The sequence below is a fragment of the Dipodomys merriami genome, unplaced genomic scaffold, assembly GCF_024711535.1.
Source record: "Dipodomys merriami isolate MVZ:Mamm:240054 unplaced genomic scaffold, mDipMer1.0.p SCAF_137, whole genome shotgun sequence".
NCBI classification, from domain to species: Eukaryota; Metazoa; Chordata; class Mammalia; order Rodentia; family Heteromyidae; genus Dipodomys; species Dipodomys merriami.
Genome location: NW_027202682.1, coordinates 240,778 through 254,636, shown reverse-complemented (window position 1 = coordinate 254,636; position 13,859 = coordinate 240,778). Strand labels below are relative to the sequence as shown.

The 13,859-nt window shown below is 51.2% G+C and overlaps 1 protein-coding gene across 3 annotated transcripts in view; it reads left to right on the top strand.

The window, feature by feature from the left end:
- The first annotated feature begins 647 nt into the window (after positions 1-647).
- LOC138825339 (axin-1) overlaps positions 648-13,859 on the top strand; it is a 35,025-nt gene continuing 21,813 nt past the window's right edge. Inside the window, exons 1-2 of one of the 3 annotated variants that reach the window (XM_070019753.1) lie at positions 648-728; positions 4,749-5,703. In XM_070019753.1, coding sequence (XP_069875854.1) covers positions 4,829-5,703 — 875 coding nt within the window. In that variant the 5' untranslated portion in view covers positions 648-728; positions 4,749-4,828. Of the gene's footprint in view, positions 729-986; positions 1,233-4,748; positions 5,704-13,859 lie in introns of those variants that run through there. The other 2 variants (XM_070019752.1, XM_070019754.1) reach the window with 2 other exon arrangements.

Below are 13,859 nucleotides of genomic sequence, written 5' to 3'. Positions count from 1 at the left end.
AAAACCCTGCCACTGCCTACCGCACGGCCTCGGTTCGTGGGCGCTGTCCGGCCGCGCCGCTCCCACGCTCCTCGGTCGGAGCCCGGGCCGGGTTCGCCGCGCTCGGGCGTGGCCGTCTTCCAGCGGCCGCCGGCACGGACGGCCTCCCAGCGGTGCCCGCCCCGCGCGGAGGGAGGCCCCGCCCCGCGCGGAGGGAGGCCCCGCCCCGCGCGGAGGGAGGCCCCGCCCCGCGCGGAGGGAGGCCCCGCCCCGCGCGGAGGGAGGCCCCGCCCCGCGCGGAGGGAGGCCCCGCCCCGCGCGGAGGCCCCGCCCCGCGCTCCTCACCCCGTCCCCTCGCTCCCGCCCGCGGCCCCGCCCTGCGCCCGAGGTCCCGCCCCCGCACTTCCGGGCTGCGCCGGCGGGGGCGCTCGGGTGGGTTAGGGCTGCGGGCTCCGGGAAGCGGCCGCGGCCGTCGCTACCTCTGCCGCAGGGGCCCCACTCGAGTCGGGCCGGAGCCGCGTCCCCGTGGGGCGGGAGGTGAAAGCGGGCGGCCGGGCCTCGGCGGCGCTCCGCGGCCTGCTCCGCGCCGCCTCCGGGCCTCGGGCCGCTGAGCCGCCCGCCGGGATGGGGGCCGCCCCGGGCCGCGCCCCCGCCGGGGCCCGCCCGCCGGGCCGCCGCTGAGCGCATGGGCCGCGCCGCGTCGGGAGCCGGGCCCGGGGCCGCGACGCCGCCGCCGCCGCCGCGCGCCGGTGAGTAGTGCGGGGCCGCCGGGCGCGCTCCTCGGGCGCGAGGGCCCGCCGCCCGCGGCCGCCGGGGTAGGCCGCGCTAGGCCGGCGGACGCAGACCCGGAAGACGGGCGCGCGGGCTGCGGGCCGGAGGCGTGTCAGCGCGGGCCGGGGCGGCCCGGAGCCCGCGGGGCGGGTGCGTGCGGGGCGCGGCCGCGGGGGCCTGGCGCGCCGGCGCGGAGCGCGGCGTGAGGGGCCCCGGGCCCGGCCTGCCGGGAAGGGGCCCGGGCGTCGGGGCGTGCGACGGGGTGGCGGCCCGGGAGACGCAGGTGTGTGTGTGCGCGTGCGCGCGCGCGCCTCCGGGCCCCGGCCAGGGCAGAGTTGCTACTGGGGACAGAAAGTGTGCCGGCCCGGCCCTCCCTGGAAAAAGTTGGAAGGAGGGAGTGAAATCCAAGGACGGTTCTCTCTGGGTCCAGGCTGTGGGTCCCCTGGCTGGACGCCATTGTTCTGATGTCTGCACCCCTTCAGGTTGGTCCTGTCTCTTGGGGTTCTCTCTCCTCCGTTCTGCCCTTCCCGCACACACCCGCCCCCTCCAGTGAAACTAGAGCTGCACACTTGAGCTGGGCGGTAGACAGCAGAGCGATGATACATCATCCTCTGGGGAGTCTTCTCAGTGCGTTTCCAAGATAACTTATGAAGGGTTCTCACTGTTCTGTGCACCCCTCCTTTTCGCACCCCTCCTTGTGATGGTTCTCTGGACTTACAGGTCCTGTCTCAATACCGGTTTTAGTTTTAGGAACTTGCATTCGAGACTGGGAAAATAAATAAAGCCATGTTTTCTTTTGAGGTTCAGCGCGTTGATTAGTCAGATTTCTTATTTCAGAGACACTAGTGTACTTGTTTGCGGGGAGGGTGACATTGGCCATTGAAAATTTTATGTGATGAGCATATGGATTATGTGTGAAAGCAGTAACCCAGGCTCTTAAATAATTTAACTGACAGACAGTTGGGGAAAGGTCAGTCATGCTGTTATCTCTACACTCAATGTAAATCAGAAGCCTCAAGTATGTTGCAGTGAAACACATACATACACATAGCTAGAAAGCATCAAACCTGTGGCCCTGGGCTCCAGAGCTGTATGCTGTATCAGACTTGTACATTACCTCTATGGAATCACTTTACAGGTTGTGGTTGTAGGTCCAGATTTGAAGTTGTGGGCATTAGACTCTCACCCACTTAGCATAGCTATTGTATGTGTGATATGTACACATGTGTGCTCTGAATGCAGTTTGTTCTCTGTGGCAGCCTAGAGATGTAGGGAATTGGAGTGCTTCAGTAGTTTATGGAGATGTTCATGTGCTTCCATAGACACCGAAGGTCTTCTGTCAGTTGACAGCCAAAAATAGATATGAAATAATAGGGCATATTTCCTCTGGGTTTTAAAAACTAGTTTAAAACGATTTTGATAGACTTGATTAGCTTATTAAAATGTGACTTTTGAAGATAGCTGCAGTTCTATAATCAAGGGCTGCTTCTTGGATTTGTTGCTGTTTCTATAATGCAGTAATTTGGCATCTGTGAAGAGCTCATGTTTGGCATCTAGGACTAATGTCTTTTTTTTCGGGGGGGGGGAGGGGAGGCAGTCTTAGGGCTTGGACTCAGGGCCTGGGCACTGTCCCTGAGCTTCTTTTTCTTTTTTCTTTCTTTCTTCTTTTTTTTTTTTTTGGCCAGTCCTGGGCTTGAACTCTAGGTCTGGGCGCTGTCCCTCAGCTCTTCAGCTCAAGGCAAGCGCTCTACCACTTGAGCCACAGCGCCACTTCTGGCTTTTTCTGCTTATGTGGTGCTGAGGAATCGAACCCAGGGTCTCATGCATGCAAGGCAAGCGCTCTACCACTGAGCCACCTTCCCAGCCCCTGTCCCTGAGCTTCTTTTACTCAAGGCTACTTAGCACTCCACCACTTGAGGCACACCACCATTTCTGGCTTTTTCTGTGTATGTGGTACTCAGGGATCGACCCAGGGCTTCATGCATGCTAGGCAAGCGCTCTACCACTGAGCCACCTTCCCAGCCCCAAGTGTCTTTTTTTTTTTTGTCCATATTTTAAATATTATGAGTGCCCATTGATCTCAGGATCTCAAGTGCTGAGGGGGTTCCACAGCAGTAATTCCCACAGAAGACATGCATACCTTGGCAAAAGTGACAGTGACTAGCCTCCTGTTTGAACATGCTGTGCTTAGCTGCTTTTCAATTTCCATGCTTTGGTTCTTTCTCAAGGCTAATAATGAGCTGCCTTGTAAGGGTAAGGTCAAATCTTTAGTGCCTGTAATGGAATCCTGAACAAGAAGATGGTAGACTGTGCTGGTGTGGGTCTACAGACATCCGGAGTTCCTGGGAAGTGACTGCGGTTGAAGAGAGTCGTGTTGCCCGTGAGCAGCAGAGGGCCTGCAGCCAAGGGAGGCCGAGGGCCTTGCGCTAAGTACAGATCTGGTCCTGCTGAGCCTACCTAAGAAGTCATTAGTTGCAGAAATGTCATTTGGGGATGTAATTGTGGACTCACTCTGATTCTGCACTTCAGCCACCAGCAGCTGTTGGCAGGTTAAGTACGTGCAGTGCGAGAACATAGTTGGTTATGGATTTCACGGAGACCAGTGCCTGGCAATCTGGAGTCACCATTCATGTTGGCTTTAGAAATTATTTTGTACCCTTTGTTCAGTGCCCCAGGTGTGTGACCTTGGTGCATGCATGCGTGTGTTTTCTCCTTTTGCTTAGGCCACTTGCACCAGGGCAAGTGGTATTGTAGTCTCCCACTTGGCTAGGGTGAGAGGCCCAGCCAGAGCTCGTGGGCTCTGAGGACTTACGTAGGCTATAATAGGAAGGAACAAAGACCATGGACAGCATTCATGTGATCCGGTGGACAGAACTGTACTTTCCCAACTTCTGAGAGAGTCAGTGTTCTGGTTTTCATTTCACAATTAAAGTATGTAAATTGAACGCTTTTTTTTTTTTTTTTTTGCCAGTCCTGGGGCTTGAACTCAGGGCCTGGGCACTCTCCCTGAGCTTCTTTTGCTCAAGGTTAGCACTCTTCCACCTGAGCCACAGCACCACTTGTGGCTTTTTCTATTTATGTGCTACTGAGGAATCAAACCCAAGGTTTCATGCATGCTAGGCAAGCACTCTACCACTGAGCCACATTTCCAGCCCAGTTATATGCTTCTTTAGCTAAAAGAAATAATTGCATTTTGATTTCATTTTTCTATAATTTCTCTGGCCTGAATTTCTAGGTACTTTTCACTATTTGCTCTCTGAAAGGACTCTTCCTGTGAGAAGAGGTGTTAGCAACCAAGCGCACACCCTTCTGCACTTCCAGGATTGTCTCCATTGATGTAGAGAAGTGATGTAATGTACACTACACTGATAGGCCAGTTCCTGTGGATTTAAGCCATGCTCTTCTTTTGCTGCCTCTGTGATGTTGAGGGTGACCATGATTAGCTGCTCCTGCAGGTGTGTTAAGAGTTGCACCAACATCTTGCTGTATATGCCACCTGTTGCACATGTGCTAAGCATGAAGTGATTCAGTAGGCAGAAAAGACAGACTTGGTCCTTGGAAAGCGGCCGTCTGCCTAGTGCTCCGTAGTAGGCCTGTTCACCCCCAGGGCTGGTGGGGTAGCTGTTCTCACGTGTGATGAGCCAGTGGTTAGGGCCAGAGCACCCTCCTTCCTCCAGCCTTCTCACCTTGTGCTTTCATTCAGCTCTTTGGCCACAATGGGTGGTCCTCAGGCCCCTCGTCTCTGTGGGTTCTCATAAAGGACCCCTGGAGGGGAAGTACCCTTTCATGTTCTGTGCACTCACTCAACATGTTTACAAGTTTTCATAAGTTGTCTCAATGTAGAACAAATTATGGGGCCAACGTGTCTCTGCTGGAAATCTAAACTGAGTCTCTCCTCCAAACAGAGTGGGAGGGCTCCACTGCGTGTCTTGAGAGAACCTCTGGGTGCATCCATGGACAACTTTTCCTAATCTTTGTCCTCTTAATGGTTTCAACAGGACAGATTGATTCCCTTTGGAGCTATAAGTACTGATGTATTAGGGTCAGCGCTCATTGTTCATTGACGCAGAGTCCCAAAATGAATATCCAGGAGCAGGGTTTCCCCTTGGACCTCGGAGCAAGTTTCACCGAAGATGCCCCCCGACCCCCAGTGCCTGGTGAGGAGGGAGACTTGGTGTCCACAGACCCGAGGCCTGTCAGCCACAGTTTCTGCCCTGGGAAAGGTGTCAGCATTAAAGGCGATACCTCCACAGCTACCCCAAGGCGCTCAGATCTGGATCTGGGGTATGAGCCTGAGGGCAGCGCCTCCCCCACCCCACCATACTTGAGGTGGGCAGAGTCACTGCACTCCTTACTGGATGATCAGGATGGGATCAGCCTCTTCAGGACTTTCCTGAAGCAGGAGGGCTGTGCTGACCTGCTGGACTTCTGGTTTGCCTGTACTGGCTTTAGGAAGCTTGAGCCCTGCGATGCAAATGAGGAAAAAAGGCTAAAATTGGCCAGAGCCATCTACCGGAAGTACATCCTGGACAGCAGTGGCATCGTCTCACGGCAAGCTAAACCAGCCACTAAGAGCTTCATAAAGGACTGCGTTATGAAGCAGCACATTGATCCTGCCATGTTTGACCAGGCCCAGACAGAAATCCAGTCTACCATGGAGGAGAATACCTATCCATCCTTCCTCAAGTCTGACATTTACTTGGAATACACAAGGGCAGGCTCAGAGAGCCCGAAGGTCTGCAGTGACCAGAGCTCAGGGTCAGGGACAGGGAAGGGCATATCTGGATACCTGCCCACACTGAATGAAGATGAGGAATGGAAATGTGACCAAGATGCAGATGAGGATGATGGCAGAGACTCTGCTCCTCCCAGTAGGCTCACCCAGAAGCTGCTCCTGGAGACAGCTGCTCCAAGGACCTCAAGTAGACGGTACAGCGAAGGCAAAGAGTTCAGGTGAGTTGGCACAAGGTGTCTGTCCCATTTTCTATACTCACCTGAGAAGGAACAAGGGAAAGGTGCTGGTAACAGGTGGCCTTGTCTTTCAATCCAAACTGAATGTACTGTTCCTATGGTTGAATTATGGTTATGCTTTCTATGATAACTTCACCTCTGATGGTTTGTTTGTTTGTTTATTTATTTGGGTCCAGTCCTGGGGCCTGAACTCTGGGCCTGGGCGCTGTCTCTTGGCTCTTCAGCTCAAGGCGAGCGCTCTACCACTTGAGCCACAGCGCCACTTCCGGCTTTTTTCTTTTTGCTTATGTGGTGCTGAGGAATCAAACCCAGGGCCTCATGTTTGTAAGGCAAGTGCTGTAACACTTAGCCACCTTCCCAGCCCAGGTTTATTTATTTTGTGGTACTGGGAGTTGAACTCGGGGAATATACCACTAGAGCTATGCCTCCAACTGGACTTAAAAAACATTATTTGTAAGCCAGGAACCGGTGGCTCATGCCTGTAATTCTAGCTACTCTGGAGGCTGAGGTCTGAGGATTTCGGTTCAAAGCCAGCGCTGGGCAGGAAAGTCCATGAAACTCTTAACTCCAATAAACCACCAGAAAACCAGAAGTAGCACTGTAGCTCAAGTGGTAGAGTGCTCGCCTTGAGCTGAAGAGCTGAGGGACAGCGCTCAGGCCCAGAGTTCAAGCCCCACGACCGACAAAAACCAAAAACATATTTGTAGTGTTGAGAATAGTCTTGCTGGGTATGGTGGTACCTGCTTGTAATCCCAGGTACTCGAGAGACTATGGCAGGAGGATTGCGAGTTTGAGGTCACTCTGGGCAACTTAGCAGGATCCTATCTAAAAATAAAAAAATAAAAGGGGTGGGAGTGTGTCCCAGAGAGCACTGGCCTAGCATGCGAGAGGCCCTGGGTTCAAGGCTCAGTACAGATGAGAAGAAGAGTAGACTAAGTATATGGCTTTGCGACTCATTAAGAATGACTCATTAGCCGGGCGCTGGTGGCTCACGCCTGTAATCCTAGCTACTCAGGAGGCTGAGATCTGAGGATCGCGGTTCAAAGCCAGCCCTGGCAGGAGAGACCGTGAGACTCCTATCTCCAATAAACCACCAGAAAACCGGAAGTGGCGCTGTAGCTCAAGTGGTAGAGCGCTCGCCTTGAGCTGAAGAGCTGAGGGACAGCGCCCAGGCCCAGAGTTCAAGCCCCCATGACCGACAAAAAAAAAAAAAAAAAAAAAAAAAAAAAAAAAAAAAAGAATGACTCATTAAGAATGACTCATTAGAGAAGTACAAGTTGTCATGTCCAAAACGAGCTTTACAAAGTCGGTGCAGGGGGGGTGGGGGTGGGGAAGGAATAGGATTGGGATGGGGGGGAGGGGGGAGGCTGGGAAGGGATGTGAAGGGTAAACAAAGGAGGAGGCTGCAATGCTTGGTAAAAAATGTATGCATTATCCTGCCCATGTAATTGTAACTCCTCTGTACAGTATGTTCACAAATAAAATAAAATTAAAAAAAAAAAAAAAGAATGACTCATTAGGGGCTGGGAAGGTGGCTCAGTGGTAGAGCACTTGCCTTGCATGCTCGAGGCCCTGGGTTCGATTCCTCAGCACCACATAAAAAAAAAAAAAGCCGGAAGTGGCGCTGTGGCTGCAGTGGTAGAGTGCTAGCCTTGAGCTGAAGAGCTGAGGGACAGCGCCCAGGCCCACAACCGACAATAAATAAATAAATAAGAGTACTCGGGCTGGGTGCTGGTATCTGACACCTGTCATCCTAGCTACTTAGAAGGCTGAGATCTGAACCAACCCTGGCAGACAATCACCAGAGAGTGATCTCCAGTTAACCACCAAAAGGCCAGCAGTGGAGCTGTGGCTCAGATGGTAGAGTGGAAAGCATGTAAGCCCTGAGTTCAAGGCCCAGGACTGTTGAGTGTGCATGCACGGGTGTGTGAGTATGTGTGTGTGTGTGCTTGCACACACAGACACACAAAGAGAATTTCTCAGAAGTCATAATGTGGTTCAAATTTTATTATCTTTTTACATAGAAGATGGATTTACCTGGAGATATAATCCTTTGGGCTCAGGAGGAATAGACTTACAAATGTGTTGAACTTTAGAGAGTTCAGTGATTACTTTTGTGGTGGTCTTCTGGAGATGCCTCCTGGATGTGTCCAAGCACGCAGAAGACATTGTCGGGATTGTGCTTAAAGTTCCAGGATTGATGTTTTCCCGTGCCAGCCAGGTGTTGGGACGGTGATGTAGTTAGTCCAGGGATTTTGCTTGTTCTAAATTATGAGTGAGTGACGGAGGACTATCTACAGCATTGACACCTGTTTCTTCTGTTTTCTTCTTTGGGACCCCATTTGGTTACCGGAGCTTACATATCTGGCTTCCAGGTTAGCAGCTATTGGACTTGTAAGCGGGAAGTTTGCATTTTCTTTTTCTTACTTTTCAGGGGGCAGAGGGTACTGGGACTTGAACTTCAGGCTAGGATGCTGTCCTTTTGCTCTTTTTTTTGTTCAAGGTTGGTGCTCTACACTTGAGTTATAGCTCCACCTCCTGCTTTTTGGTGATTAATTGGAGATAAGAACTGTCACCTTCACATCTCAGCCTCCTGGGGGTAGCCACTGGTACCCTCCAGTAACAAGTGCTTTAGGAAAGAATGTACCCTAAACTTACCCTGTTAAGGAAACCTGGTTAAAACCTAACCTAGATGGAGGAGCTGCTCATGGGCATTCTGTGCACACTGAGACCTCTTTGGAGTAGCGTTCTCAGGACTCACTGCTCTCAGGCCCTGCGGGCATCCCAGCTGTCTGGTCATTCCACAGTATTTCCCATAGCCAGCCTCCCTCAGCCTCCCCAGACATCCTGTCAGCCAGGCTCCTCGGTTGCTGGGAAAGCCACCCCTGGCAATGTGACTGCCTTGAATTTGGACCCTTTTTCTCTCTCCTGTACTTGTTTGTGTATGTGTGGATGATAAACTTTCTGAAGATGTTTGAAAAGTAAATATTTGACTTTTTAAGAACAATAACGTAAAAGCATTCGAGTTTGATTAGGAACATTTTCTTTTATTTATTTATTGTGGTACTAGACATGGAATCCAGGGATTTGTGAATGGTAGCCAAATGCTCTACTAGTGACCTACTTGTCTGCTCCAGTTAGAAACATTGTTAAGATAATACTATAGCAGGGCACCAGTGGCTCAAATCTATCATGGAAGATGAAGGTTTAAAGCCAGCTTGGACAGAAAGTCCATGAGACTCTTATCTGCAATTAACCAGCAAAAAGCCAGAAATGGAGGTGTGGCTCAAGTGGTAGAGTTCTTACCTTGCTCAAAAGAGCTAAGTGAGAACACAGGGCCCTGAGTTCAAGCTCCAGTACTGGCACATGTGCCGAGGCCCTCCCCTCCTCCCCCTCAGGAAGCTGAGCTTTGAGGATTGTGGGTCGAAGCCAGCGTGGATAGGAAAGTCTGTGAGATTCTCCAGTTAATTACCAAAAAGCTGGAAATGGAGCTATGTCTCAAGTGGTAGAGTGCTAACCTTGAGTAAAAATGCTCAGTATCAGCACTCAGGACTGACACAAAAGAATAAAAACAAAACAATAAAGATGATGCTACGGGGGACTGGGAAGGTGGCTCAGTGGTAGAGCGCTTGCCTTGCATGCATGAGGCCCTGGGTTCGATTCCTCAGCACCACATAAGCAAAAAGAAAAAAAAGCCAGAAGTGGCGCTGTGGCTCAAGTGGTAGAACGCTAGCCTTGAGCTGAAGAGCTGAGGGACAGCGCCCAGGCCCAGAGTTCAGGCCCCACGACCAGACCAAAAAAAAAAAAAGATGATACTACAGGTCCAACCATGGTAGCACAGGCCTATAATCCTAGCAAGGGACAGGAGGGTCACAGAGTCCAGGCTGGACTACATAGGAAGTTCTAAGCCAACCTGAGTTGCATGGTAAGACCTTGTCTCATAAAAATAAAACAAAGAAGCTGGGCGCCGGTGGCTCATGCCTCTACTCAGGAGAACACTCACCTTGAGCTGAAGAACACAGGGACAGGCCCAAGCCCAGAGTTCAAGCCCCACAACTGACAAAAATAAATAAATAAAACAAAGAAGGTATCTCTGAACTCTTAGGGGAGGAGCCTGAAGGCACACTATGCTTTCTGTGCCTCTGATCATATAAAATAATACCTATTGAAATAACTTAAAACCTCTTTTAAGTTTGAAGGCTGGACTGCAGGGGAAAAAATATCTCAGTTCTGATTTCTAATTCTAAAAGTTGCTATTCAATTCTTGGTCATAATAGCAGCTCTACTGTGTTTTTTTGTTGTTTGTTTTGTTTTTGGTTTGTTCTATTTGTAATAAGCCACCTCTGCCATGAAGTTAAAATTGAATGAGGGCTGGGAAGGTGGCTCAGTGGTAGAGTGCTTGCCTTGCATGCATGAGGCCCTGGTTCAATTCTTCAGCACCACATAAGCAGAGAAAGCCAGAAGTGGGGCTGAGGCTCAAGTGGTAGAGCGCTAGTCTACAGCTGAAGAACTGGGGGACAGCGCCCAGGCCCAGAGTTCAGGCCCCATGACCAAAAAAAAGTGAATGTAGAGGAAGTGGTGCTGTACCTCCAGTGGTAGAGCACTAGCCTTGAGCTGAAGAGCTGAAGGACAGCGCTCAGGCCCAGAGTTCAAGCCCCATGACCGACAAAAAAAAAAAAAAAAAAAAGTGAATGTGGAGCCCAGTGCTGGTTACTCACACTTGTCATCCTAGCTACTCAGGAGAATCCATGAAATTCTTTATCTCCAGTTAACCACTAAAAAGCACCTGGGCCCTGAATTCTAACCCCAGAACTGAAGCACGCACGCGCGCGTACACACACACACACACACACACACACACACACACACACAAAAGGGCATTGTAGGCTGCTTCAGTTGGGTGGTACTTACTTAGCTGCAAGGGCAGTGGATAATTGGAGATGAGTATTACGTACTTTTATGCCAGTCTGGCTTTGAACTGTGGTCCTCAGATCTCAGTTTTCTAAGTAGCTGGGATTACAGGTCTAAGCCACTAGCCTCAAGTTTTGTTTCAGTGTAACATTTTTGCCGGGTTAATTGGAGATAATAATTTTGTCAACTGGATTCGAATCATAATCTTTAGATCTCAGCTTTCTGAGTGGCTAGGATTAGAAATGTACTGTTCACTGTAGGAGCTTTGTTGTCCATGAGTAAACAATATCAGGGCACCCATGGCGCTGTCATACATGAACAGTTACCATCAGGGCACCCATGGTGCTGTCATATGTGAACACACAGCATCAGAGCACCCATGGCGCTGTCATACATGAACAGTTACCATCAGGGCACCCATGGCCCTGTCATATGTGAACAGACAGCATCAGAGCACACACGGTGTCATCCATGAACACACAGCATCAGAGCACCCATGGCACTGTCATACATGAACAGTTACCATCAGGGCACCCATGGCGCTGTCATACACGAACAGTTACCATCAGAGCACCCATGGCGCTGTCATATGTGAACACACAGCATCAGAGCACCCATGGCGCTGTCATACATGAACAGTCACCATCAGGGCACCCATGGTGCTGTCATATGTGAACACACAGCATCAGAGCACACATGGCCCTGTCATACATGAACAGTCACCATCAGAGCACACATGACACTGTCATACACGAACACACAGCATCAGAGCACCCATGATGCTGTCATACACGAACAGACAGCATCAGAGCACACATGACCCTGTCATACATGAACAGACAGCATCAGAGCACACATGACACTGTCATACATGAACAGTCACCATCAGAGCACACATGACACTGTCATACATGAACACACAGCATCAGAGCACCCATGACGCTGTCATACATGAACAGACAGCATCAGAGCACCCAGTTCGCTGTCATCTGTGAGCAGACAGCATCAGAGCACACATGACCCTGTCATCTGTGAGCAGACAGCATCAGAGCACTCATGACCCTGTCATACATGAACACACAGCATCAGAGCACCCAGTTCGCTGTCATCTGTGAACAGACAGCATCAGAGCACACATGACCCTGTCATCTGTGAGCAGACAGCATCAGAGCACACATGACGCTGTCTTCTGTGAACAGACAGCATCAGAGCATTCATGGCGCTGTCATACATGAACAGTCACCATCAGAGCACCCATGGCGCTGTCATACATGAACAGTCACCATCAGAGCCCACATGGCACTGTCATACACGAACACACAGCATCAGAGCACCCATGATGCTGTCATACATGAACAGACAGCATCAGAGCACCCATGGCGCTGTCATCTGTGAGCAGACGGCATCAGAGCCCACATGGCACTGTCATACACGAACACACAGCATCAGAGCACCCATGATGCTGTCATACATGAACAGACAGCATCAGAGCACACATGGCACTGTCATCTGTGAGCAGACGGCATCAGAGCCCACATGGCACTGTCATACAGGAACAGACAGCATCAGAGCACCGACGGCACTGTCATACAGGAACAGACAGCATCAGAGCCCACATGGCACTGTCATCTGTTTGGATAGCACCAGAGCACTGATGGTGCTTTGTCCGTGAATGGACAGTCTGATGTCATGGCTCTGTAGTCTGTGAATGGACCATGTCAGAGCATAGTGTGTTCACAAGTGGCCAGTGTTAACATCAATGGCGCTGTCATCCAGAAGTGAGCAGCATCGGGACGCTGTCATGATGGCATGCGCTACTCCTGCCGTTCTCTCTGCATGAGCTGCTGGTCAGTAAGCACTTTAAGAATTTTCTTATCTTGGTCTGCCAGGGCCTGAGGCTGTACGACCTGAAGATGTGGCCAAATCTGCTTACCTGACCCCTCGGTAGAGCCTAGCTGAGCTTGTGTGGTGAGGTTGGCATGGGCTCCCGTCCCTGGGTCAGGGAGGGAGGCTGTGGGAAGGACCATACTGAACCTGGGGGGAAGCTGTGCTCATTCCCTCCAGGCATGGTCTTGCCTCCTGGCTGTGCTCTTCTGGCACGGTACATATTGGTTCTTTGAGCTAGAAACAGCTGAATTTGGTCTGGACAGCTAGTCTGAGGCTAAAGGTGGGCAGACACAATGTCCTACAAGCAGTGGGCTGATTAGCCAGTGCCCTGGCCCCTGGCCGCCCTGCTTCCTAGCAGCAAGGCTCTTCTGCATTTGCTTCCATGCCAGCTAAGACTGGCCTCACTGCTGCTATCTCAGCAGAAAGCTGAAGAATGTCTTGGGCCAGCAGGCTTTTGTTTTTGTTTTTTGCTAGTCTTGGGTCTTGAACTCAGGGCCTGGGCACTGTCCCTGAGCCTCTTTGTGCTACAGGGCTAGCATCATACCACTTGAGCCACAGCACCACTTTCAGCGTTTTTGAGTAGTTTATTGGAGGTAAAAGTCTCACGGACTTTGCTGCTCAGGCTGGCTTTGAACCTCGATCCTCAAATATCGGCCTCCTGAGTAGATGACTTTGCTGCTCAGGCTGGCTTTGAACCTCGATCCTCAAATATCGGCCTCCTGAGTAGATGGGATGACAGGCATGAGCAGCCAGCACCCAGCAACTTCCTGGCTTTTAAGCCATGCTGCGTTGGGGTTCTGCTGGGAACCACGGTGCAGCCCGACAGGTGTTTGTTCAGGGCACCCATGGCTCACGCCTGTAATCAGGAAGCTGAGATCTGAGGATTGTGGTTCGAAGCCAGCCCAAACAGGAATGTCCTTGGGAATGTCCTTGAGACTCATTTTCTTCCAACTAACCACCAAAAAACGAGGAGGAGTTGTGGCTCAAGTGGTATAGCATTAGCCTTGAGCACAAAAGCTCAAAGACAACACCTTAGCCTTGGGACTGGAACAAACAAAAATTATAGCCAGGCTCCAGTGGCTCAGGCCTGTAATCCTATCTACCCAGGAGGCTGAAATCTGAGAATCACAGTTTGAAGCCCAGGCAGGAAAATATGTGAGGAACTGTTTTTTTGTCCGTTGTGGGGCTTGAACTCTGGGCCTGGGCACTATCCCTCAGCTCTTCAGCTCAAGGCCAGTGCTCTACTGCTTGAGCCATAGCACTACTTCTGGTTTTCTAGTGGTTTATTGGAGATAAGAGTCTCACGGACTTTTCTGCCCAGGCTGGCTTTGAACCCTGAT